The 27,928-nt window shown below is 40.0% G+C and overlaps 1 protein-coding gene across 2 annotated transcripts in view; it reads right to left on the bottom strand.

Annotated features, from left to right (window-relative positions):
- LOC124170271 overlaps positions 1 to 27,928 on the bottom strand; it is a 91,808-nt gene that overhangs the window by 10,845 nt on the left and 53,035 nt on the right. The window contains exons 8-12 of one of the 2 annotated variants that reach the window (XM_046548977.1): positions 25,591 to 25,741; positions 24,372 to 24,654; positions 22,785 to 22,960; positions 17,668 to 17,847; positions 1,282 to 1,432 (exon numbers count right to left, since the gene is read on the bottom strand). In XM_046548977.1, the coding sequence (XP_046404933.1) occupies positions 1,282 to 1,432; positions 17,668 to 17,847; positions 22,785 to 22,960; positions 24,372 to 24,654; positions 25,591 to 25,741 (941 nt within the window). The remainder of the gene's footprint in view (positions 1 to 1,281; positions 1,433 to 17,667; positions 17,848 to 22,784; positions 22,961 to 24,371; positions 24,655 to 25,590; positions 25,742 to 27,928) is intronic. The other variant, XM_046548978.1, reaches the window with a different exon arrangement.

The raw sequence follows: 27,928 nt of genomic DNA, 5'->3' as shown, positions 1-27,928 counted from the left end.
ATGGAGAAGGATGTACGCTGCTGGTATTGCCGTCAATGAAGACAGGGACTCGTGTTTATGCCATAACTTGTGTTTGGCTTTCCCATCGTAAGAAATGGCCCAAATATGATACGCTAAAATGTTTTCGCGTAGGAATTGTGAGGTCTAGGAGCCGATATTCACTTTTTACATTATTTCTTATGGGATATTGTGCTTCGATTAACGTCATTTCGTTTATCGTCACATTTTTCAGGAACAGTAAGTGACGTTAAACGAGGACTCACTGTATTGAAAATCAAATACAATATTTGGTTGAAAAAACACTGGTAACGCAATTAGTTGACCGTGGATTTGTGCTATGATAGAGGGTGTAGTAAGAGTGGCCGTGGTAAGGGACATAGTGCCCCTAATCTGAAAATATATCTGAGGGACGAAAATACCTCGGTGACTCCACCCCAAGAAAGAGTGCCTTATAGAGAGGTTGAAAATATTCTCATGCTACTCATAGCACAGAAAGCATTCTCCAATAAAGTCGTTTCCTTCATCAAAGAAAACGAAAGGCATTGTTTGCGATTCGTTACCCACCATTAGTGTATTCATAATATAAAAAATTATTTGGTTTTAGAAATCCCAGTTTAAACGAGTGTTAACGGTCAATTTTTATCCTCGTTTGAAAAGGGCCAGATTGTCGCCCATTCGATGCCACTCCACGTGACGTCACGGGGACCTAGTTTCTATATGAGTGGATAGGAGTTTTACATGGTCTGAGATTGCCAATGCATGCATGAGGAACAGAGCTCAGGGAAACGCCTCTTGATAAACACCTATTAAAATTGCCTATGGTCGGAAAGTTTCCTTCGTTTGATGAGGGAATAATAATCGTTATTTAACCCAAGAGCTACCAGATAGCAGGGTACTCTACTACCTGCTAGCATCCTGCATCGTATCAGCACTCAAAGCCTCGCCCCAAGGTCACCTCACTTGCGGCAGGGAGAACCAGAACGAAGTCACATGGAGTTTTCCCAGCATTCATACTTAACCTTTGCGTTTTCGTGCACTTGAAAATTTTCACTTTTCATTTCATCGCAAAAAATAGATATCGTCATGTAAAAATCTAAAAGCGTGAAATGCATACTCCAGGAGTAATAATCTTTCGATTTAGGCAATAAAAAAATAATAGGAAACCACCCTAATGCAGGCATCATCAGGAAAGGGTTAAATGACAAATCTCTCTCTCTCTGTAGGGAGAATTTTTTCACTCACTGTACATGACGAATTCTATGGGTTATAAATTACACGTACTGAGAATGTGAGGTCTGTACGTCTGTCGGTGCTCACCGAGGGTGACCAGCGAGAGGGTGGGGGCCGAAGGAGCAGGAGCTGCCAACTGGACAACTCCACCGCACGACGCATCCTCACAGTCTGCATCCTCATCTTGGCGCTCCATCTTCGGCTAAAAATCACAATCACAGAGTTGCAAATAATGAATTCCATACAATACATACATACAGTAAAAACTCTTTACGTCGTAATGGAAGCGACCAAAATTTGGGCAATTTGATGCATGGAGGTTCACTATAGAGAGGTTTCAATGATAGGGACTATTTTTTTCATATCCTTCAGAAATGAAAGGCACTATCGTCTTTTAAACCATTATATTTATGCGTTTAAACAAACATGCATGCATTAGTGAACATATATTTATTATTAAATAATAATAGAAAGCTAGTGCTATATTGTGATTTTACCATGATTGAAATTTTTCACTTTTCATTTAATCAGGAAAAATAGATATCGTCATTTAAAATTCTAAAAGCGTGAAATACGTACTCCAGGAGTAATAACCTTTCGATTTAGGCAATAAAAATATAATAGGAAACCACCCTAATAAAAAATTAATTAAAAAATCTATAGAACCCAGTTAAAAATTATTGATAGATCATGCAGCTTCTTCTTCCTTTCATTCGCCTTGACCGGGATTCGAACCCGGATCCCCCGATTTCCGGTCGAGTGCTTTAGCCAGTTAAGATACCGAGGCGTCATTCTTCCCTATGCATATTTGCGGACACTACCACACAAGGTGTTGCTGCACTGCTGAGCATATGATGCCACTAGCAGTCCAAATCGTGCGCACAGCGCCACAGCCGGAGAGCCACAATATCCACAGGGGATCCCGGTTTGAATCCCGGTCAAGGCGAATGATTTTTTCTCTGTGGATCTTTCGCACGAATGTGCATTGCGGGTGACTCCCATAAAAGTTATCACCGCGGCTAGTCCCGGTATACTTTAAAAACTAGTCAAGAGCGAACACCTCTATGTGTTCTATGTCCGGGCCTGCTCTCCGGCTGTGGCGCTGTGCGCACGACTTGGACTGCTAGTGGCATCATATGCTCGGCAGTCCAGCAACACCTTGTCCGGTAGTGTCCGCACATATCCACAGGGAAGAATGACGCCTCGGTATCTTAATTGGTTAAAGCACTCGACCGGAAATCGGGGGATCCGGGTTAGAATCCCGGTCAAGGCAAATGATTTTTTCTCTGTGGATCTTTCTCATGATTGTGCAATGCGGGTGACTCCCGTATAAGTTATCACTGTGGCTAGTCCCGGTATACTTTAAAAACTCTTCTTACTTAGTTCCTCAACTGCTAACTATTTAACAACCATGATATTTTTTTGAAACTGGGATCAATTTTACCTTGAATTGTCTTAAATTTTGGGCCATTCTAATAAAAACGCACAAATCTAGATGTAAACTATGCGTTGGGGCAAAGGTGTCCCACGCAAAATATCTCTCAGAATGTAAGTCGAAATTTTACGTAAGTCGAACCTTTGCGTTAGTGCTTCAGAGATTTCGATCGGCGCGGTGAAATTCTCAGCAGAGAAATGCGCGGAAAATTCTCGGTGAAGTTTCATTCAATTCACTGCGATATTCATTAACTCTTCCGCATATTCTTACGTTATTAGATACAAAATCGGTAAACATTAATATAGTCTGAGAGTTGCATCTCGAGCATTGCCAATCAAAATGCGTAATATTATTCCCAGAGTTGACTGATTGCGTGGATTCGGGAAAGTACAGTATCTCAACGCTACATTACTAAACTGAATACTTAAATTGATTCATTATGTTATACTGCAATCTAAGGGCCCAAAGAATGCATTGTCTACCTACCTTCAATCATTATATCTTCTGCCTTTTATATATTACGTTGACCGATGAATCTGGTGGTTTCACTGTCACAGTTAATACACGTAGGAGGAGAGTCTAGGATTACGAGCAAATAACACACAAAAAATACCAGTAAATTGCTATATTCTTAGATACATTCACTCAATCTTTCATGCACGGAAACATACTTTCATTATCTCATATCTCAATAAAATAAATGTGAAAATATCATAATTTGAATATTTACAGCGCTGGAAACATCGAACATCGAAGAGTATTTCCAAAGCACGAAGGTAAATAAAAGTGAGCTTTTAATCAGCCAACTCCGTCATTAACGTGCAACAAAGATAGTGGGGAAAAGCTTTCAATGACACAATATTCATTTACAGTTGCACAGAGATAACGAGAAAATGCAGCTTAATAAAATTTTCTGCCAGAAACATGTAAACAATTACGCAATTAATATCGTGTGTCAACTTTTCCTTAACTCTTTCGCGGCATTCATTGCCAACACTCAAAATTTCAATGCCGTTACGTGGGTACTAAACAATTCTTTTCCGCAATAAAAATTTCTGCTTGAACTTCATTTTATTTTAATTCCACAGACGGAAATGTCCAAACTTAAGGATACAATTTTTAAATAGTTGAAAGTCGGAGTTCGGGTGTGCATGCTGTATAACAAGTTGTATCGTACGGGAATGAGTGCAACCACATCCATCGCTAGAACTGCAAATTTTCAGATTGATTGCTGACTTGGGATTTTTAAGCGATTTTTCTACAGAAATTAATGAAAAATCCTTCGAGGAATGACAAAAATGGGTCACTTTGTTATTTTTAGCATGTAAAAAACTCTATAACTATTCGATATTTTTTCTACCATAGGTTGTACGAGCGAATATCTACTTCTTCGCGCTCGCATTCGAAAATTAACGTAATCATTTGAAATACGGTTATCACTTACGTAAGTACGGATTTACGTAAGTCGAGACATACGTAACTCGGGGGATGCCTGCAATGAGGAAATGGTAAGGAGAGTGGGAAAAAAGAGAAGCCTCCTAAAAACCTTAAGCGCCCACATTGCAGAAATACGTCTCGGTTACGTCTCTGAGACGTCTCGAATATCGCATGCTACGTCTCAGAGACATTCTGAGAGCTTCAGAGACTTCTCTGAGATGTCACTATGTCCAAAAAAAATGGTGTCTCAGATGTCTCATCGGACGTCTAAAGGCCGTATCACACTAGCGACTGCGACCGCCGCTGCGACCGCGATTTCGGCTGCGGCTGCAACTGCACCCCATCACACATTGCGGCCGACGCCACGATCGCGCATGCGCACGTATGAACGTTTCTGCTTGTGGCTTGTTTGTTTACGAAAGCCCAAAGAATGGATAGAGAGCAGCAATTGTTGAAATTGTTCCTAAAATATGTTAAAACGTACTTCATTTTCATTCACCTGTGTACTCGGGTGCAATATACAATATACTGGGCTTCCATCTTCACTTTAAAAATCCGAAATTATCTTCGCGTTATCTTATAACCTTCTTGAACTTCCCTCGCTACGGTAACCAAAACAAACAAACACGTCTGCCGCAAGCGCGCGAGATTGAAATGGAGCTCTCTGATTGGCTGCGACTGCGACTTTGAAGAATAGCCGGTCGGCTATTCTTCGGAGTCGCAGCGTCGACTGCCTCGCTCTGATTGGTCGACGGGCCGGTCGCAGTCGCGGTCGCAGCTGCAGCGCCGGCCGCAGTCGCTAGTGTGATACGGCCTTAAGATAAGTCTCTGAGATGTCTCGTGAGAGTTTGTACTATGGTTTGCTTAAAAATGAAGGCAAAAAATAATTGAATGCAAATTATACAATTATGGCCTACTTTTCTCGATCATTTTTTAGGGACAAATTTTTGATGAATGACCCATTGAAAATAAGAAACCCATATTAAATGTCATGATTTTAATAATCACAACTGCATTAATGTGATGAAAAATATATATGAAAGGCATTGATGGCGTTCAAATAAGTTTTTTTTTTAATTCCTGAACGTCTCACGATTACATCTCTGAGACATCTATGAGACATTCGAGACCATAGTGAGACGTCTCCGAGAGGTTCGTTGCTATGTGGGCTGGAGACAGAACAAGCTAGTTGAGACATGATGGCCTGATGAAGACTACCGTAGAAGGACAGGTGGAAGGGAAGAAGGGCAAGGGACGGCCCCGAATGAGTTACATAGGACAGGTTATTAAGGATTATTATTGTAAAAGAGAAGAAATACGTCGCTATGAAAAGGCTAGAGAATAGGAGAGAGAAATGGAGATGAACTGTGTCAAACCAATCTTAGTTGACTAATGATGATGAAAAATGGAAAAAAAAAAAAAAAACAACATTTCTGCAAGGAAAAATCATATTACGAGGGTCGTACCAAAAGTAAGGTTCCCAATGAGCTACAATGTTGAGCAAAGGTGATCGGCTAAATCCCACAGCATTGCCTTGCGCAGTGGTTCCCCTACTCTCGAGTCCGCCAGTCCGCAATTCACTTTGTCCCTCATTATTGGCTTAGCAACCGTCAACAATGAAAGTGATGATCCCCGTTCCCGCCAAGTGTGAGGATCGAGCAGTAATCCGATTTCTCCTTGCAAGGAAGTTACCGCCATTGGAGATTCATCAGCAACTGGCTGACGTTTATGGTGAAGAGTGCATGTCCATTCAGCACGTCCGCATATGTTGCGGGGCTTTTCGCTACCTTGGTTTGACAAGGTTCTAGCTGACCATCAGCTGGTTTTGAGAAAAACCTCGTCAAAGTTTTAAACTACTCTATTTATATTATTAATAGGAATTTATTTTTGATTTTTGGCACATACACTAGTGATCCACTAGATACGCTAGTAATTATTACTTTAAGAAAGTATGTTATTTATTTTATTTTTTTGCACGTTTATATGAGTAATAAAATAAGTAGAATGCAGTTAGAAGCTTGTCACACCAAATATTAGTTTTTTCTGCTTGCAGTTGGAACTTTGTCACTGTTCTAAATCTGTTATTATTTTACATAGAGGAATAAAAACCGGTGCAACACATAGAGAAACATAAACTTAGTTATCTTGAGTGAAAACACCAAATTTTGCAAAAATGTCAGTTAGAACCTTGTCAAACCAAGGTAGCGTTTTGCTGAGGGCTGCACGGAAGTTCACGATGAAGAACGAAGTGGAAGACCACCGGTTTTGGATTGTCCAGAAGATTAACAGTGAGCTGCTCAAAGATCGGAGGGTCATTGTCCGTGAATTTGTTGAACGCATTTCTGAAGCTTCTCACGGCACAATTGAAAGAAATTTAACACCAAAAGTTGGGTTATCGCAAGATGTGTGCTTGCTGGGTCCCCCGGATGCCGACTGACGGACTCATGGAGCAACGCCTTGACACTGCTTTCAAATTTCTTCAACAATTTTATGGTGGGGGGCAACAAGGAGAATTTGTTGGTTTCTATCGTCACCGGAGATGAAGCGTGGGTATTTCATTTTATCCCCGAAACAAAACTCTTAAGTGGCAAACGCTCCATGAGCAACGATTAAGTCCGAGCAGAGGTCACACACTTCCTCAACGGGTTGGCGTGAGACTTCTACAACTTAGGGATAAAAAAGCTGGACCACTGTTTTTAAAAGTGTCGAAAAAAATGGAGATTACGTTGAAAAATAGGCAAAAGTGTAAGCTTTTCAACGATGAGAAAATTAATATCAATAAAAAAAGTTTTGCATTTGTAAAAATTATGGGAACTTTGCTTTTGGTACAACCCTCGTGCATTGCAACGCATCAATCTTCATCTATCGCTTTAAGTGCATCCTCGAGAGTATGCAACACGCAACGTAACGGTTGTACGTGAGGTAGCGTAGATTACAGGGGCTCCAATTACGTTACAGTGGGACGGCGCACAGTGGGGCCAATGCCTTGTCTACACTACACACTTAACTTAAGTGACTTCACTTAAATATAATCTTAAATGTGGTGCGGTAGCTACACTTGAGATTTAAGTCGACTTCAGCACCGTGATTGTCTATATCGGGAAACAGTTATGTTGACAGATGAAGGTCTAGGAGAGCAATTAGTGATTCTTTGATCCAAAGCGACTGTTATTTGAAATAAACTTCCAAACTCCGTGAATTAACCATTTTGGATTCAGAAGGTTAAAAGGAAAGACCGATTTCAGTTCCTGAGGGAACGCTATATGGCGAGAGGTGATGGAGCCAGAGGAATTTAGAATTACTAAGCGTGACTTCGTGGAATGACATATTCATAACGTAAACAAAAACACTTATTGCTAGTCAAATTCCACTGCTTTATTAAAACCATTGATGTTAAATTTCAACCATTAATTCCTCCCACGTCCAATGAAATCGCCACATCTTATCTCCCTCGGCATCCCTAGGACTAACATTAAAGCCCTACGCAATAGTTTCAATTCAGTGTGTGGGAAGTTACTGAGTGCATTCGTTTACGTTATTTTCGATTATGACACCATGGAAAATAAACTGTTTTACCGGATCCTCTGCCGTCGTCTCATTGTCAGTCTTAAAATTCCTTAAAACGTTTCTAAGTTTTATAAATCGAGTTTCGCCGTGAGCAACAGGCATAGCAATTAGTTTTCACGGAAATAAAACCAACAATAAGATGAGAAACACTACAAAATAAATTCGTCGAATTAATATCCCCAACACTAGAAATTAACTAAAGAAATAGAACGCTCAATAACCACATCATACAATACAGCACAACTTAGAACATAATCAACGGGATGATGTGAGATGGGTATTATGTGCCATTTACAACACATGAAGAGCTTCAACCGTGCGGAAACAGTTGCCTACGCAATTTAAGTTGGGTTCTAAGATGACTTAAGTGGAGGTGTACTTAAATGAAGCTGGTGACACCTACACTACCAACTTAAATACAGAGCCAACTTAAGTAGTCACTTAAGTTACTAGTGTAGACCCGGCACAAACCCCACTAACCCCTTAAGTGCACTCTAAGCGGGGATTTTGCCGCATTTTTCAAAAATTCAAAATAGCGCGTTTACTGTACACTTTGGTATTCTATTTCTGTACTTTTCCCTCTACCACGAACATATGTTTGCGTCAATGTGACGACCAACTATTGCGTTAGAATCTCACAAAGTGAGAACGACGACAACTTCGTGTGATTTGCCGCTAGATGGCGTTCACACAATACTAAGGAACTTCTGATAATCTGTCCCTACCGTGGAGACTTGGAAGCATAATTCTTTTTTCAATAATATGTTAATATGTTGTTTCGTAATTATTATATTTTTTGAGAGCATTTGCATTATTATTTTGTTATTATTATTAATATTATTATTATTTGTAAAATCAATCTCAACCTCCAAACACAAGTCGTAATTTAAAAATTTCATCTTCATGCTCAAATATGAATTACATTGGTGTAAAAATGCATTATTTACACTTTACCAGTGACCGAAAAATAAGTTATGCACCCTATTTATTCCACCTGCGTTAAAAAAACTCATGAATGTCATTGCAGAGGCAGTGATGGTCAATAAGGATGAAAAAATTAATTTTATTTATAAGTTAGTTATTTTTATAATTTCAATGGTTGCATTAACATTTTGGTATATCCATTTCCTTTTTTTGTGTGTGTTTTTTGACTTGATAGCGTATAGATTATCGTCTGCAATTCCTTTAGAAAAATTAGTCTAAGTGTATATCAAGGAATTTGCATATAATTATGCGATATTTTTGTTTATAAATGAATGGAAAATATATTTAAAGTGCATTTATTCATTAAAAGTTACCCAAATACGTTAAAACACCCTCAAATTCGAATGCAAATTTGGGAAAATTAAAAATGTAAAAGTGCGGCAAAAAAGCCGCAAGCGTGCACTGGCGCTATACTTGCAGGTGCGTGCACCTAAGGGTTAAGTGGACAAAAGTCAAAAAATGAAAGTTTGGAAAGGGGTTTTTTAAGTATTAGGTTGGGTGTTAGGATGTTAAAACTGCATAACAGTGTATTTCACGGGTTGGTATGTGTGCACCTTCACGTAGAAATTAGTGTCAAAGTGAGAGAAAAGCGATGCACTGGTCCTGTAGACGGAGACGCCTAAATGGACGGTCGATTTTAAACTAAGATTACAATACACTAGCCCTCTTAATTTTATTTATTTATTTATTTTTCAATCCATTGTAATAAGTATGGAAAATATAAATTTGCTTTTAATATTTACATGTTGGAGAAAATAGCCGTGGAGAAATTAATCCTGCCCTTACCCTGTGTATATATTATGTATGCCACTCTCTATGTCAAATGTCACTTAAGAGATTTTACCCTCAACTCTGACATCCACTGCTACTCCACTAGAAGATGTCATGATATTCATGTTCCCTATGTAAGATCTAAAAAATCAGCAATGGCGCCATCTAACATGGGTCTCCATCTGTTCAACAAACTTCCTCATGTGATCAAACAAACAGAGTCGATAAAAAAGTTCAGGAGTAGCTTAAAAATGTTTCTTTTAGATAAAATTTATTCCTAAGGGAATGAGTTCTTCGATGACTCCTATTAACTTAAATTTCTCTTTCTGTACGCTCATAATTAATTTAATGGCTTTTACTTTCTTTTTAACTGCATGTATCTTTGTATGGGTAGTCTTATTGTTTTTTTTTCTTGATTTTGACATGCCTTATATAATTGTACATACTGTTTCCATTTTGTATTTTTGATCGCTAGGCAAATAAAACATTATCTTATCTAATTATCATGTATGGAACGTCGTTGATTTTTCACGATGAAATGTTTTAATTAATTAGAGAAAAGTTATATAACCGGACGGAATCGTAACATGATTTTCAGATATATTATTAATTGAAGAATGAGTTAAATAATGTAAAAGAAATCAACTGCCATCGAGTTGCAAAAAGAGTTTTACGATAAAAGATAAGCTGTGCATGTCAAGCCGAAAGGGAATCCATCCGGCTGCTATGTCCGCATAGCAACGGGTAAACTATAACATAAACAGTGTCCATTAAGATATTATTATTTTGTAATAAATCAAATTTTCATGCCTTATATATTTTGTCTACTCATAGATAATCTATGTAGATACAAGTGGCTAAGTTTTTTACACTAGGGCTGAGATTTTTGGAATGTAGAGAGGACATTCCCGAGGATCCAACCCTATCGTGAATGAAGTGCTCGAAAAGGTAATTTCCGTTCCGCTAAGGTGTACTGATTCAATTCCAGAATGCCAATTTAGTACTTTTTACTCTCTACGCGCAATACATATTTTATTGTATTTTATTTTTGAAAGCTAAAATTACCCATTCCATGTAATATTTTATTTCTTTGTGTATTGATAAATGGTACCATGAGTACATGCAAACTTATGAACAAATCTTTATTTTTCTATTAAGCATGAAAGTTTTTGCAAAGATATTGCTAAAATAATTTCTCAAATTTTATATCAATTTGTTTTTCGTCCACTAGAATTATAGACTTGATTTTTTAAATGTTTATTAGTTCAAATTTTTATATCTTATCTATTTTTATAACTAATAACGTTAGTTTTCAAATTCTAAAAGTGATAACATTGAAAAAAATCAAAAACTCCAAAATATTGAAAACTTAATACTGAATTTCACAAAGGCGGTCTCTCAAATATATATAAGAATATTTTAGGGTTGTTAGTAAAAGTTTTGGACTTTTATCCATCCAAAGTGGTGTTTGGGCCCACTGTGCAGCGGTTATCAACCTTTGTTTTCCTTGCGTACCCCTCAACATCTATACGCATAAAAATAACGTTGAACCCCCAAAAATGTAACGTGCAAATTTTACTACATAATTTCACTGCGGATAGGTGACATAATAGCAATAAATAATTGTACGAGGGGTGTACCAAACATAAGGTTCCCAAAGACCTACAATGTGTAGGGAAGGTGCTGGGTTAACACTAGAACCGCTGAACTTTCCAACCCCGCCAAAATCACGGCATGGGACTTTTTTGTCCCGTCGACAAAATACATTGATCCTCTCATGTTTAAGATTAATTTACGGTTTTTTTGTGGTTTGTGTGAAAAAAACACGTGGTTAGGTAATGTTTAAAACGTTTTATTAAGTATAACTAGGAATACAGTAAACTTATTTTGAAGCGTGTTGGTTGCAAGCTCAGACCTGCAGACGTGCCGGGCTGAGTGATGCGGCCGGCGCTGCATGAGTAGGCGGCCGGCACAGTGCACAGATTATTCCCTTCTGCGCTTCTAACTGGCAGAATAACGGTATCTGTGCATCGATCCCCTTCGTAATAAACTGTTATTATGCTAAATACAAAAAAGTGTACAAAAAAACTGAAATTGTACGTTTTCCCATTCAAAAAAGTCCCATACCGCGGTTCTAGGTAAATCGTCGTTTTTCTCACGAACCAAACATCGTACAATGTTTTCGATATGACCATTCGAAAGAGCATAAAAAATGAGTATAAGCCAGTTATTTTCAAAGGGATCAAACCACTAGTGCATGAGTGGCAAACATTTGCAGAGGGCAATGGGACAAAAAAGCCCGTCCGCAGTTCTAATGTTAAATCCCACAACTGTGTTATGCGCCGTGGTTCCCCCACCCTCGAGTCCGGAATGGAAGGGACCAAACCCTCAACAATGAAAGTGTTGATCCCTGTTCCCGCCAATTGTGTGGATCGAGCAGTATTTTGGTTTTACCGCCCTCAGTCTATTTTACTTTGTGGCCTAAAGAGGGCAGTGAGTGACTTGCCCCTTATCCCAAAACCTGTCGGAATATTTCGTTGCTATGTATCGCTTTCTATCACCATTATCATCCAGACGTCTGACGGGGGAGCTGCTAGCCTGGAAGCCTGGGGGTAAGTCACTCAGCGCTCTCCTGCAGGCCCATTATCTTTTTTATCTGTTTTTTTTTGTTTCATACGATCCACTTTTCTTTCACCAAAAATTATGAAATGTCTGGCCTATCCGTAGCTCACTCGAATTCCGCCCAATTGAGAACGGATCGAGAGACACGGAATAATAAATGAAAACAAATATTTGTCATTGAAACTGGTTTGTTTTTCAAATTATTCTTTGGTGGCGGTGGGGTAACGTCCTCGCCTGCCTAACCGTAGGTCGTGGGTTCGAATCCCGCCTGGGTAGGTGATCCCTATCCAGGGCATGGACGTTTGTGTTGTACTTTGTTAATATTTGAAACCCTCGTTGTAAAAGGCCGTTACGTGCTGTTTACGGGGGATGTGATAAATTATAAAAAAAAAAAAGATAATAGATGCACTCCTGCATGCTTTTGAACCAATTTTCATAGCAGTTTTCCATTTCGATTCAGGTATCACCAAAACATACAATTTTAAGGCATCAATAGTTATTCACCAAAACATACTATAGGGTAGCTTCCTTCAACAAAGAAAACGAAAGGCATTGATTGCAATTCGTTACCCACCATTAGTGTATTCATAATGCACAAATTATTTGGTTTTTGAAATACCGGTTAAGACGAATGGCAAGGGTCAAATTTTATCCTCATTTGAAAAAGGCCAGATTGGCGCCCATGCGATTCCACTCCACGTGACGTCACAGGGACCTAGTTTCTACACGAGAGGACAGGAGTTATACATCGCCTGAGGTTACCAATGCATGCATGAGGCACAGAGCTCAGGGAAACATGTCTTAATAATTACCTATTAAAACTGGCTAAGGTCGGAAAGTTTTCTTCGTTTGATAAGGTATTAATAAACCTTTTTTAAGCCCAGCGCTACCAGCCAGCAAGGTACTAAGCTACCCGCTAGCATCCTGCATCCTATTAGTGCTAAGAGCCTCGATCAAGGTCACCTCGCAAGGCGGGAGGGGGAACCAGAAATGCGTCGCACGGACTTTTTCCCATCATTCCTACTTACGCGTTGCGTTTTCGTGCGCTTGAAATTTTCACTTTTCATTTAATCGCGAAAAATAGATATTGTCATTTTAAAATTCTAAAAGCATGAAATGTGTACTCCAGGAGTAATAATCTTTCGATTTAGGCAATAAAAAAATAATAGGAAACCACCCTATTTTCTTGTTTCGCACATCTATCAGAGGAGCACACAGTGGTGGTTGATATTACAAGTGTCTGAAATATTTAATAGAAAAGTGCCATATGTGCGTGCAACGGAGGAGTTGATAGTGTACACAGACGCCACTCCTACCCAAGGGTCATACCCGTGTGGTCATACCCGTGTGGGAATTATCACAGAGCTTTCCCATACCTGAAGGCTTCTCTATTATTGCCGCTGAAATTTATGCAGCTCTTGAAGGTCTTAAGCGTACAATGGATTTACTAGATGCTTTTAAACTATGTAATGTTGCCCTGATTGTGAACGTTGACTATCAAGTCGCATTATACTCTCTCAAAAAGGGCCAAGGTATTGTGTTTAGAGCCATGAAATGTTAATTGAATTGTACATGAGTATACAAATAAAATACGAACAGTCACACACAGTGACCTAGTCTGGGTACCTTCCGCCGCCAACCTGGCTGACGAACCGTCGCAGGCCGCACGCTGACCGTTATATGCTTCGTCGTCCATCTTGGTGGGCGGCAGGTATATAATGCGATGCGTACGTGCGGGCGGAGTTCGCTCAGTCTGTTGGTTATGTAGGGAGGGTACCGGGGCCCAGCAGCAGGACCCTTTCAAGATGGCGGAGTTTTCGTCTTAGCATGACTGCTGTACTGAGCCCCAAGAGACTCTACTTTCTCGTGGTACGGAGCATTTTTGGAGGGGATTCGTTAAGAAGGGTCTCGCTGAACCTTTTTCAACCCCTCCCGACGAGGACTCCGCATTATCTCGGACTCCGAGAGTAGTTGTGCTCCCTCCTTTCCCGGTTTACGACCATACCTGCGGCATTGGTTCGTAGTGAACTTATGTATTGCTTATATGTGTTAAGCAAATGGATAACTGTTGCTTGCACGTAAATTGCAGACTTTGAATTGAATTCCTCATTTTTTTCTGAGCATTGCCAAATTTTAAGCGAAGGCCAATATTAACGCATTTAATGAAGCAACAATTTCCATGTTGATGTTTATACATAAGTCGAGACATAAGTTAATATTTATTGTAGAATTCCATTTAAAAATTGTAAACGTTGCTCAAAAGACAAAGAATCCAATTCTTAGTTTATATTTCTTAGCCGTCTCGAAAGGGTTAAGTGGACACTTAAACTTAATATGAAACTGCAATAGGAACGATTTTAAAATGAATATTTTAAAATTTTGCAATCACCGCCGTTGGAAAAGTTGGAAAAAATTATTTAAAGTTAAGACAGAACTCATATAAATGAATATCTTTACCCATCCTTTTCCCCTGTTCTGGCATCCGTTTTGAAATTCATCAAGTAACTAGGTAACAACAATAAGATAAACACATCATAATTTGCACCTGAAGATGATATGATAATTCATTGAAACCCAGCACCTCAATTATGTAAATGTGACAGCGACGACGGCGATAGATGACCATCACGTTCTCCTATCACGTTCCGCTGTATCGCGCGATCATGTAAGCCACCGTCATCGCGCGTATCATATAGGTACGAGCGCGTGAGGTTGGTATCATTGAGAAATCTAAAGAGCCAATGAAATCCTTCGACACATCTTTGTCCGAGAATGCGTCGTCTGCGGAGTCTTTGAAATAACAATAACAAACAACGAAAACATAAAAGCAGTTGGATGCAGTTCAAAGCTAAGTACTTCGCTTCGCCAATAGATAATATTATGATAAAGTACTCGTATTATGGTAAAGTTATGGGGAAAGTGTTGTATTACTTTTCAATGCGTGATAACGTAATCCATTATGCTCGCCGGGAGATGCTGCAGTTATTATATTTACCATATCGTAGAGAATGGCCAAAAAGTCGTGATCTTGGATTGAAACTAATTAATTTTGAAATGATAATGGAAGTGTAATCGCGCTAGCGATTTGAATGTAAGTAGTTAATAGTTGATTTATGATGATTAAAAAATCGAAAAGGAGTTTAACGATGTTCATGGTGAAACAAAACTCAGTACTATTCCACAAACTTTTATTTTAACAGTCTACTAGTTTCGACGTTTATACCGTCATTATCAAGACTAACCTGACTGTTAAAATAAAAGTTTGTGGAATAGTTCTGAGTTTTGTTTCATCATGAACATTTCATCGTCCCAACAAGTAACGCCCAAATCAGTTGAGTTTAACGATGTTGATATGTTGGAGAACGTACTTGGCAAATGTTGATAATTAAACTTCGATATAAAGTAATTGACGTTTGAATCACGGATGTACTTCAATTAGCAGTACTTTCCAAGTTGTTGTGTGGAAATAAAGCAGCTCAATAGAATTCACTACCGTGCGCATATAACAATTGAACAACGTGGGCAACTATAAAGTCAACAGAGCACTCCAGTTGAAATAATTAAGAATTATATTGGTTTTTAATCGGTTATAGGGCATTTTTAAATTAAATAAACAATAATTGTTTGCTAACATATGCATTTCGTGCTCGTTTTTATGTCAGCATATGCTTATCACCATGGGTTTCGAACGTGATAGGCCGATGACGCTGGCAGCGTGATAAAGAGAGCGATCACGGTTTCATAATCGCTGCTATCACCTTCCGTCGTGGGAATCGCGTTGCCCCTGGCAACGACATCGCCCTCACCCTTCTCACAGTTACATAATTAGGGTGCAGGTCACGCTCTGTTTAAAAAAAAAGTGGTATGAGTAATTATTTAATATCCAAGAAAGCTGACTTCGTATAATCGAGAGTTTAATGTATGAACGCAATTATACCTTCCCGTCGTCCTACTCACCTCGATGATGGCGTTGTGGAGGGAATTGGCATTGGGATTTTGGCATTAAGCCCAAAATTTGAGTTACTTCTTCGACGCCACGTCGTGTCACATCGGCAAACTCTGAAGGTGCCAAATTTGAAATTTCAAGCGTGCTTGAATTTTTCCAATGTTCGCATCACTGTAAGTTCGTAAATCCAATTTACGTAGGATGAGGATACACGGATTGCAATTCACGACCATTAATGAATGGGTCACCATGATTACTCAGGAATGTAGCTTATTATATGATGTAACGTGGACACAGAAGTATCCCCTACTGAATTGATGGTCTTGGGCACAGTACAGGAAGAGAACTTAAACTTAGATCAATGATGATGATGTAGCGTAGTGGAAATCCACCGAAATGCCAGAAGATAATCATATCCTGCGTAATTTATAATCGTAACTGAATCTCAATGAAAATAAGTAATGGAAAAGATAGCACATTCAACTGAAAATACAGAGTAGCTCGAAATATTAACTTGCGAAGGTTATTTTGGAAACGGGTGGAGGCCCTCGTTTTTCTTTTTTTTCTCGTCACTGAGCGATAGAGGGCGACATAAATGGTGGTTAGGCCGGCTGCCGCTAAAATTCCGTGGGTGCTGGAAACAAATACATATCTATCTTACGCGAACTTAATAGTTGTTATTCGCTCCTAACCACAAATTCATAACATTAAATTCTTATAATAAACTTTGCAATTCATTAATTGATTACGTTTTCTAAACTGGTCGGGAATTTCGTAAGTGATCGTTGATGTTGAAGTATGAACGAGAAATGGGAATTTTATGGCGGTGTAATTATTTAACGATCTTTCACAGCATAAATCGATAACAAAAAGCCTATTCTATGAATAATACCGAGAATAACCACCGAAAACATTTAAATAAGACCACTAAAGACAAAAAAGGGCGGAAGAAACAAAAGCGAACATTTTTTCGTGACTTATGAAAAATGTTTGAAATTACGAAACTCGATTTTACGAAGTGCCAATTTTCCGGTCCCACTGACTTCGTAAAATCAAGAGTTTACAGTAATTACAAAAATTATGTAATAACGTATCTTTTACTTTAGATTGAGTAGACCTTTTCGTTGGGACCGACAATTCGCTTCGTAATAACGAGACATTCATATTAACGTAGTTTGTACTAACGAGGGTCTACTGTAAACACTATTAGACCTTCTTTTACTATGGATTGAATGGACCTTTTCGTTGAGACCGACAATTTGCATAGTAATAACGAGAACTTTATATAAACGTTGCTCGTACTAACGAGTCTACTGTAAACACTAATAGCCCTTCCCCTCAGTTGACTCACCTCGATGACGGCGTTGGGGAGGGAGATGTCGTCCACGTCGTCTCCGAATGGAGTTAACTCCTGCTTGGGCGTGATGAGGCTTCCACCCATGACGAGGTCTATGAGCGGCGCAAACGGCGTACCACGCAACTCATCCCCTTAGGTTAGTAATTTTGTAATAACGAAACATTTCGTAATAAAGTTTATTCTACTATAAAATGAGTAGACCTTTTCGTTGGGAACGACAATTTCCATTGTAATAACGTGAACTTCATATTAACGTTGTTTGTACTAACGAGAGTCTACTGTAAACACCCAGCCAGCCCTTCCCCTCATTTCACTCACCTCGATGATGGCGTTGGGGAGGGAGATGTCATCCACGTCGTCTCCGAAAGGGGGAAACTCCTGCTTGGGCGTGATGAGTCCTCCACCCATGACGAGGTCTATGCGCGGCTCAAACGGTGTTCCGCGCAACTCATCCCCTTCGCCAGGGTCCCAGCCGTGGCGCTCCATCCCGTTCGTGCCCTGCCGACAACAATCAACAAAACAATCACCACAAATTTATTGACATAGCCCTTCAGCTGCGGCAGATAGATCACAAGTCCTGCACTCTATGCAGGATAATTTGGCAAAGAGGCCAGAGCCTTATTTAATTATATTCATGTTTGAAGATTCAATAAAAAAAACTGTAAGGGCAACTATTAAACATATTTCTCATATATCATAGAATAAATAACACAGTAAAACCTCTATGTAGTGAACCTCTTTACAAAGTAAACTTCCATACTTCATACCACCCCTACGGTCCTGTCAGATTTACATGTAAATTTATAGGCAAACCTCTTTATCTCATAAAACCTCCACTTATCATACCAAGGAGATACCCCTGAGACGGCCTAACTACCTCCGCAAATCATACCAAGACAACTAGAGACCATTAATGCAGCCGCGATTACGTACGTGGAATGACATTTTCAGCAATAAATGTTTCCCTCTTATTTTTCTTAAATACCTTATTATGCTGTAATTTTCACGTTAATCATTAGTTTTGGCCATTTTGTTCAATATGAGAGCATACCTAACAGTAAATAAGAAAAAAAGGTACCCAACTATCCTAATCATTTTAAGTGACTGTTGAATTAAGAGAGGTCACATTGTTTCCTCTTGAATAATGGTAAAAAATCACGCGATAGCGCTCTCTTTCTGTAATTATTAAGTAATAAATATATATTCATTAACGCATGCATGTTTGTTTAAACACATACATATAATGGTTTAAAAGACAGCAGTGCCTTTCATTTCCGAAGGATATGAAAATATGGTGCCTATCACTAAAACCTCTCTATAGTGAACCTCCATACTGTCCAAATTGCCCAAATTTTGGTCCCGTCCATTACGATGTAAAGAGGTTTTACTGTAGCTGGAAAATTACAGATCATGCAATTATGTTACAATCTCTTTACGTTATTCTTCAGCTGCAGAACCTAGTCTTCCACTGGTTGTGGGGAAAATTTGCCTAGGAGGCGAGAGCCTTCTTTCTGCTGGGAAAGGTTGAGCTGGTAAAAGATCCTCGTCATCCCCTCTCCATCCCCTTTCGTGCGGTGAAGGGCTGACGTGTTCACTTTGGAGTTTGAACTGGAACTAGCCTCCACGCAAAATACCACTGAACCTGAGAAAGTCTAAGGGCTGTATTCCTAGTCGAGCGCACATATCCGTCCCTACTTAACAAAAGGCCCCTACATGCGTTTCTCAGTCGACCCTACATAAGTGGTGGGGGGTAATTCCGTCGTCAAGTTCTTTCCACATGAACAAGCATTTGTTTCCATCAAAGCGTATTCAGTGGAAAAGCGGAGAAATGTAAGGGAGGAAATTGCTTATTGTTTTTGGTGGAAAGTGTGGTTTTTATTAATTTCATAGTTTACAAGTGCACATAATGCCATTTAAAAAAGATGATTCGTGCTGTTGACTGTAGTTTGTGTCTTGTTGACGATACACGATTGTAGTAGAAAGACTTTTAAAGAAGACTTCCATAAAATATAGGGAGGTAAAAATGATTTCATTTTCATTGTTTGTGATGGAGATAACTTTTTATTTTTGTCTAAGTCTGCGAGTCAATCACATATAGCCGGAAATACTTAGCAACCGGTTGCGTTGAGCACTGGCTAGGATATAATTTTGTGCCCAAACCCAAAATGCACTGGTCTTCTTAAAGGTCGTGGCCAGAGTCTTGCACGAGATTCTTTCATTCCTCATTTGTAACTTAACCTTCCGTCAGAAATATTGGAATTGCTGAGTTCAGGTGCAATGTGCCTGACAGTCACAGATGCGGGAAAACATTATTAACTCTTGGCACGGCTCAGTGGTACACCTTTAGAGTTTAAGGGCCGTATTCTTAGTCGACCCTACATATCCGTCCCTACATAACAAAAGGCCCCTACATGCGTTTCTCAGTCGACCCTACATAAGTGGTGCAGGGTAATTCCGTCATCAAGTTCTCTGAAATAACGTAGAAGATGGCGCAGCGCCAATTTTCCACTCTGGTGGCGTAATGGGAACTAACTATGAAACGAAGAAAAGACATCCGATAATTTTCGGGCGTATTGTTAGGGTAACGGCTCAAGGTAAATAAACAATCGGCGTCGTCCGCCAGGTCATGTCGGTACCTTAATAATCGCTACAAATACTCTCATATGGAGCCAAAAGTAGAGCCTAATTGTCTTTAAATTACTTCAAAAGCGGTCTGTACAAGATAGTAATAAGTACAGAGCACATATGAGCATTGACGTGGGAAATTACGTTGCATCATCAAGGTTCGTCATTCGCTTTCACCTTCCGTAGTTAAGTTTATTATGTGGCAAATAGTGGCATGAAAATACGTTTTCTATGGTTATACGTAAACGAAGTATTAGTTTCCCAAAAGTATACCAAGTGCCAAACGTGAAAAATATTATTATATATTCGTACAAACAAGGTGATGTATACCGCTATATTGTTCTTATTAGTTCAGTCAATTTTATAATTTATTTAACTTGGTGGTTATAAAGTGGTAGTATTATTACATTTCCGCTGTGTAACTGTACATTTTAAAATGGCTTGTGTAAGGTCATCTCCATTAATATCCATTGTAACGTAGATTCTTTAATCGAAGTGATCAGCAGACGATATTTGGCCGCCATGTTTTTTTAGGGTGAAGGGTTGGTTCCGGTACCCTACGTCAAGTAGGGCCCTTTTAGTTCCAAAAACGGCCATATGTAGGGCTAGATTTGGCGTATGTAGGGTGAGATCGGTTTATGTAAGGGCTGATGACGTATCCAGGGTCTGTTGGCCCTACAGGGTCGACTAAGAATACGGCCCTTATCCTTGTAATGTCCCACCATCAAGCGACCCGTCATTACCTTCATAAAACAAACCCCTCTTCACTCTAGGGATGATGACTCAGAGGATGGGAGCATCCTGACAATAATTCCAAGCAAGGGTTCAATAGATTGCCAGACACAAGGAACTGGTGATCGGGGTGGAGGTATGGGTGGAGGCGGTAATTCTGGCACAATGGGAATGCATCCATTTCTTCATGTCCCCAATGCAGCCACCGCAGTAGAGTATAAAAACCCCAATGGGAAAAAGAGTTAGTATATTTTGTTAATTAAATCATTTCCTATGCCCATGAGTTCGATGAGATAATAGTTAAATATCTTTTGTATTGGACGAGCGTGCTGTGCCCGCTCCCAGCGGGCTTCCCCCGCTCTTTACAATGGAGGTCCACAGATGGATAGGCGCGTTTCTTATTTCAAAATGTAGAAAAAAAGGCAGGGTCTTATGTACAAATTTAATTGGAATGTTCATGTACAAATTGAGGTCAGAGGACCTCTTTAAACACAACATTGGAAGTAATTACACTATCCTCTGTTAAACGCACATGATGACTCATACTTACGTATCAACAGGAGATTTGAATGTGGAATCAGCCGCATTTTGATAAAAGTTATTGAAAGAATGCAAGATATTGTTGCAAATGCACAAACGTATCAGTTAGTGCGCTGTTAACGTCAGGAATATTTACAGTCTTTTTATTGTTTCTGTTAATTATTTAAAAACCAATTTTAGGAAACAATAGTAATATTTGGGAAGTAAGATATGCCGTCGCATGTTCTCTGATAAATTCTGTGCATTTTGGTACCTCACTTGTAGAGTTTGGTTGCGTATAAGTTGAGAAAAAGGTATCTTTACAGTAGAAATAATACAGAAGATTGAGGAATATTATGAAAGTAATGTCACCTGACATACAGTGCAACCTCGATATAACGACACCCCACGGTACACTAATAAACACTCGCTATAGCGAATTGTCGCTTTACCGGAGGTGGAGCAAATAATAGCCAATATACCTGTTGCGAACAGATATACAGGAACAGGAGTGGTGCGGCGACAGATAAACATCAATCCGATAAACGTAAGCATAAATCCAGGCGAAAGGTGATGTTTTATTGCATTACTAAATTTCCTTACTCAAATAACGACTAACTATTCAAACAATTTATAAGCGCCGCACTGAATAAAAATCGTGCAAAGCATTGTTTCGTCAATCATTATATTTATCGAACGACAGTTTACCACATAAATTTGAGACTGAGCACTCCATTAACTTCATTTCTAACAGATCTCTAACAATTACAGAGGTTAAGGAGTCTTGATGAAAGTCTTCCGGCGGTGAAACCCTCGCTATGGCGAGAGCCAACACCGAAAGGGTCTCGTAAAAACAAATTTTTTAACACGCTTATTATAGGGTCAATTGACGGTGCATCGGCTATATCTCGTTCTAGCGGGGGTGTCGCTATAGCCCGTACTCGCTTTAACGAGGTTCCACTGTAAATGGTACAAATAAGCTTGAAAAGCAGCCTCCATCGTGGCGACGCTCATTGCCTCACACCAAGGTGCCCTCACACAGTACAGTCGGAACCAGAATGACGTCACACGGACTTTTCCCAGCATTCATACTGTGACGACTCGAGCAGGGGTTAGTCATGGGGTCGGATATAGCGTCCTGCGTTGTGTGTATGTGAGAGAGTGAATGAGTCAGGTGTGTGGTGGCCGGTGTGTTGGCCCCAGTTAACTAGGACCAACTAGTGACACACTCATTCCCGGCCTCAGTGGAATCCTTTCTGGAACAGATCGAGGTTGATATCTGAGGTCCTGCCGTATTATGAATAGGTACACTAATGGTGGGCAACGAATCGCAATCAATGCCTTCTGTGTTCTTTGATGAAGGAAACTACCCCATTGTGGTATCTTCAATATTAGTGTATCTGTGATTATGTTTACAGCGCATGTTATGATAACCTGACTGCCCTAAATTCCCTTTGCCTGCTTTTCACAAATGCAAAATGAGCACGTCAAATTTGGCTGTCGTCCACACTTCTCCAATATTTCAAGTTACAGTTGATGCCAAGTGGCGATGATCTCACCTGAGCGTCGGGAGCGGGCGATGTTCGAGAAGAGAGGCTGTTGGACGGTGGCTCCCTCAATTCTCTCGCCCTGTCGGCGCAATCATCCTCTCCTTGCTCGTTGGGGCCCGCTGGCGAGGACGCAATGCGCACGTCCACAAGACTGGCAGCCATCAAGAGCCTTTCCGCGTGATTCACTGCGTGCCAAGAGATTTAGATATAGATACAGATACAGTGAAATGCATTTTTAACAAACGCCAGCGTAACGAAACATTCAGTATAACGAAATTTCCCATATAACGGAATTTCAGTTTAACGGACGTATTTCGGCGTTGCGTAGGATTTCGTTACAAAGACATTTCACTGTAATAGGTGGTGTTAAAGGTGGTGGTCGTAAAGTGAAAAAAAAAAAAAAACAAGAAGCACTGACCTATGTAACAGCACAGAGTATACAGAAGGACAGAGGGTGCCCTAAGCTGTAATGGCGAAATGCGCTTCCGGCCATGTTCTAAGCGCGTTAATGATCCCAAGCATCGAGTCTTTTAGCGTGGTTTGCAGGCGTAAAATCCAGGATCTTATTCGTGTTTCAAAGTGCTAATCGCATACAAATTTCATTATTTAGTGAGCACTAAATGCGACGGTGGATAATGAAAAAGGCAAGGAGGATACACTTGGTGTTCTGCAATTGATTGCAAGAATAACTCAGGAATGCCCAAAAGCGACCTAAGTTTTCTCCGTTTCCAGAAAGATCTCGCGAGGTAAGTTTGAAATTATTAATGGTATTAATATTATTTATGTTCCCATAATTGGACAACATCATGAGGTTCAATGCCATTGCTTACATTTCAGTGCATCATCTAATGCTGCCTTGTAAAATATTGGTATCGTTGAGATATTAACTAACCAATGCTGAGGGATAAGGAGCAGAGCATTAACTTCTTGATGTTTTACATTGGATTTCTACATTACAACTGAATTATTGGTTATGGATTTCATCATTAGAAGCCAATGTTAAGCATAGTAGAAAAATGGCAGACCTGGGAAATACAGGCTCTACTCATACTTCAAGCCTTATTGGCTTCTTTGTAGCATAATTCTGTGTAAAAAATGTACTTTGATTCAAGTCTTCTGCTTACGTAAGATTTTAAAGTCTGATAAATACTCGCAAGACTACGGCTATTGATGCGTTTGAACCCCTGACACTTGTGCAAAGGGAAAGGTATATTAATAATGGGGGTGTAACTTTCCGCAATTGGGTTCAACTCCGAAGGATAGAAGGGCAAGGGAATAACGATTATAATCGGGAAATAAAGCACAGAGTTCCTCACTTTAAATTCAGGGAATCGGCCGTGGACGTGACAGTTGCGAATCAGTGAATGGTATATTTGAATACTTTGGTGCTTAGAACATAGCCGACGCGCGCACTCCGCATTGCAAAATTTAAAGGGAGAAAGTAGCTTTAGTCCTCTCTGTATACTCTGTGGTAACAGCATTAAAATTGAATTGTTTTGTCAAACGGTTATTCTGTAATAAATTTTTATAACCAGACTTTCTGCTCTTCTTGTATTTGGTAGGGTTGGCAGATTTACTGACTTCCCCACTAGTTACCTTTGTTGGCCGAGTCTCCTGAGGTAGTCGCTGTGCAGTTTAAAAGGCTCCGGCTCCTCTCCCTTGTTCCCTTGTTGTTGGCGCAAGGCGACGGGAGCAGAATCTCATCCGCATCCTCCGGGAGGAGTGGGGTGCGTAGTGAAGAGGGCGAGGACGTTGGGTGCAGCTTGGTGCTTGACCAACGAACGCGCCTTTCGCTGCACCTCCCCATCTCACCCTCACTCAGCTCCGCACCCGTCGTACCGCGAACCGCACCTCTTGCACACGGACCATCTGCAAAGGGCTGTCACCCAACGTAGACAGTAACAGGGAAGAGAAAGGGAACATCTCAGGTGAGAATTGAATTGAATAGATTAGTTTCCTTCATCAAAAAAACGAAAGGCATTGATTGCGATTCGTTACCCACCATTAGTGTGCTCATAACGTACAAATTATTTGGCTTTAGATATCCCAGTTAAGACGAATGGCAACGGTCAATTTTAACCACATTTGAAAAATGCCCGATTGGCGGCCATGCAATGCAACTCCACGTGACGACACAGGGACCTAGTAACTATACTAGTAGTCAGGATTCTGAGATTACCAATGCATGCATGAAGCACAGAGCTCAGGGAAACACCTCTTAATAAACACCTATTAAAATTGCCTGAAGTTGGAAAGTTTCCTTCGTTTGATAGGGTATTAATAATCCTTATCTAAGCCAAGTGCTACCGGCTAGCAAGTTACTGGGAAAAGTGCGTGTGATGTCATTCTGATTCCGACTGCCATGTTGTAAGGCCATCTAGGTGTGAGGCAAAGAGCACCGCTACGATGAAGGCTGCTAGCAGGTAGCAGAGTACCCAGCTAGCAGGTAGAGCTAGGCTTAAATAAGGATTATTAATACCCTATCAAACGAAGGAAACTTTCCAACCATAGGCAATTTTAATAGGTGATTATTAAGAGACAATTCCCAGAGCTCTGTGCCTCATGCATGCATTGGTAATCTCAGACGATGTTAAACTCCTATCTACTCGTATAGAAACTAGGTCCCTGTGACGTCATGTGGAGTGGCATGCCTGGCCGCCAATCAGGCCTTTTTAAAGTGAGGTTAAAATTAAGGTGTAGCAAACACTTACTGAATGGTTAAAAGGAGCACTTTGTTGTGCACCTGAAAGAAGGGCATAATTAGGAGTTATATTGTTGTAAGCAAGCATGGTGACATATCGTTGTGATCACTCACCTCTCCAAGGCCATTGGACAACAGTCCCTCTGTCGTGAGAGACTCCTTCGGCCGCTGATGCCTCGACGAAGCACCCTGCTCCCCACTCACAGCCACAGACTTGGGGAGGTTCAATGCGCAACCTCCCCCAGCACCACTGACCTCGGAAAAACTGTAAAGGGAAGAGACGTCGGGAAATCACAACGGCAATTCCCAGAAACAGGGACCGAAAATAAAGGCAGGGAACCGCTGGACTACTATCGCTGCAAAAAAGCTAGAACGCCCCACCTTAAGCTCTCGTACCAAATTCTACCACAGCTCCAAGTGGTTGTGTTACATATCGTTTTACTCTTTGTTCATTTGACTGCAAAAATGGATCATTAAAATGGGGAACATGCCCAATTTTTTAAAAGTACTAGAATAAGAAGGTCCATACCTCAAATATACTCGCCGAAATTTTCGCGGATGAATAATGTTTTTCAGCCGAGTTATGAGTCTTTGAAAATTAATCTTCATTGGCTGTTTGAAAACACGACGTCATCGGAGCGTGACGTCACGGCACGGTATCCACTGATGACAGACTGAGGAAGTGGATAGAAAATAATTCTACGAGGGCTAAAATGCAAATTTGGCAAAAATAATTGCTGTTTCAACATGAAATAAATTGCTATTGAAACAAATGAAGGGGAATGTTCGATGAGATTTGGAAGCAATCAATATTTTTCAGAAAATCAGCTGCCATAAGGGAGTCGACCAAAATTAAACTGTCGTATTGTGCTTTCTTAAGTCCCTCTTAAGTCAATTTGTCCTTAGAGGAACTTCTACAAAGCTTGTAGATGATTTTTACTTAAATAACTTGCAAAACAAGACTCTGCCCTTCTACTCTCTTAGCGAATTAAATGGTGTACCGTGCAATGATGTCAGAAGGTGTTTCAGGTCATGTGACATCAAGCAATATTCTATCACTTTTATTAAGCATTTAATGACGTTTGTGGAGGGCTAGGAGAGTTTTCACTTACAAATGTGGTGCTACCGAAGAATGATGAAGATAAAATGGATTGACCGTGTGAGTAACCAGGAAGTGCTAAGGAGAGTGGGAGAAAATAGAAGCCTCCTAAAAACATTAAGCAGAAGAGGGGACAACTTAGTTGGCCACATTTTGAGGCACGATGATTTGATGAAGACAATCGTTGAAGGACAAGTGGAAGGGAAAAAGGGCAAGGGACGGCCCCGAATGAGTTATATAGGACAGGTTATAAAGGATGTAAAAGAGAATAAATACAGTGCAACCTCGATAAAACGACACCCCACGGTGCACCAATAAACACTCGCTATAGCGAATTGTCGCTTTACCGGAGGTGGAGCAAATAAGCTCTTATAAAAAATTTTTTTTTTAAAACCAGCCTTTATATTTAGATTACAGGGGATGAGCAACGTTTATATATGACACAAAGCAAAAAAACTCAGTGACCCCGAAAAACCAAAAGTGACGTATTAAAAAAGCCACTATATTTATTAAATTTTCAGTGAATGGTAAGCCCCCTATGTTTCAAAATGCCACCCCTATGCTTTTAAATGCCTACTATGTGGATATGCCTAAAGTGGATAACTTTTACTGTGGTCGCAAAACACGAAAATCGACCATTTGGAACTTCTTAGATCAAAAACATGTTTTGGGGGGCTATAGGTTGACTGGGGGGTGGTTAAAGGGGGGTTGGAGAGAAAAAGTTATATTTTCATGTATTGTCATCGGAAATTAAGAAGTGTGCAAAATTTCAGCGTTTTTGCTTCACAGGAAGTGAGTCAAATTTGAGTTACAAGATTTGTACCAGACAAACAGACAAACAAACAGACAGGTTGGTGAGTTGATATAAAGGCTCGAATAATAGCCAAAAAACCTGTAGGAACAGTTACATAGAAACAGGAGTGGTGCGGCGACAGATAAATTTATATTTATTTTATATTAAATTTATTTTCGCGCTTAGACGTGTTTGGTGTTTTTTTGGCCATGTTGTCTGCCATCAAATGCTTTCTATTCACGCAACTCACGGACGTGCGGGTATGCTGCCGACTGCTTTCTGCCACCCGAGGAACAAAAGAAGATCAAGCATTCGCGAATGTTAATGCCACAATATTTTCACCAAAATGAACTACTTATTCATCAAACGACAGTTAACTACATAAATTTGAGACCGAGGACCCCATATTAACTTCATTTCTAACAGATCGCCAGAAATTACTGAGATTAGGGACTCTTGGTGAAGGTATTCCGGCGATGGAAACCCTCGCTATGGCGAGAGCCAACACCAAAAGGGCCTCATTAAAATGAATACTTTAACATGCTTATTATAGGGTCAAA

The sequence above is a fragment of the Ischnura elegans genome, chromosome 13 (assembly GCF_921293095.1).
Source record: "Ischnura elegans chromosome 13, ioIscEleg1.1, whole genome shotgun sequence".
NCBI lineage: Eukaryota > Metazoa > Arthropoda > Insecta > Odonata > Coenagrionidae > Ischnura > Ischnura elegans.
This window is presented reverse-complemented; position numbering and strand designations above follow the sequence as displayed.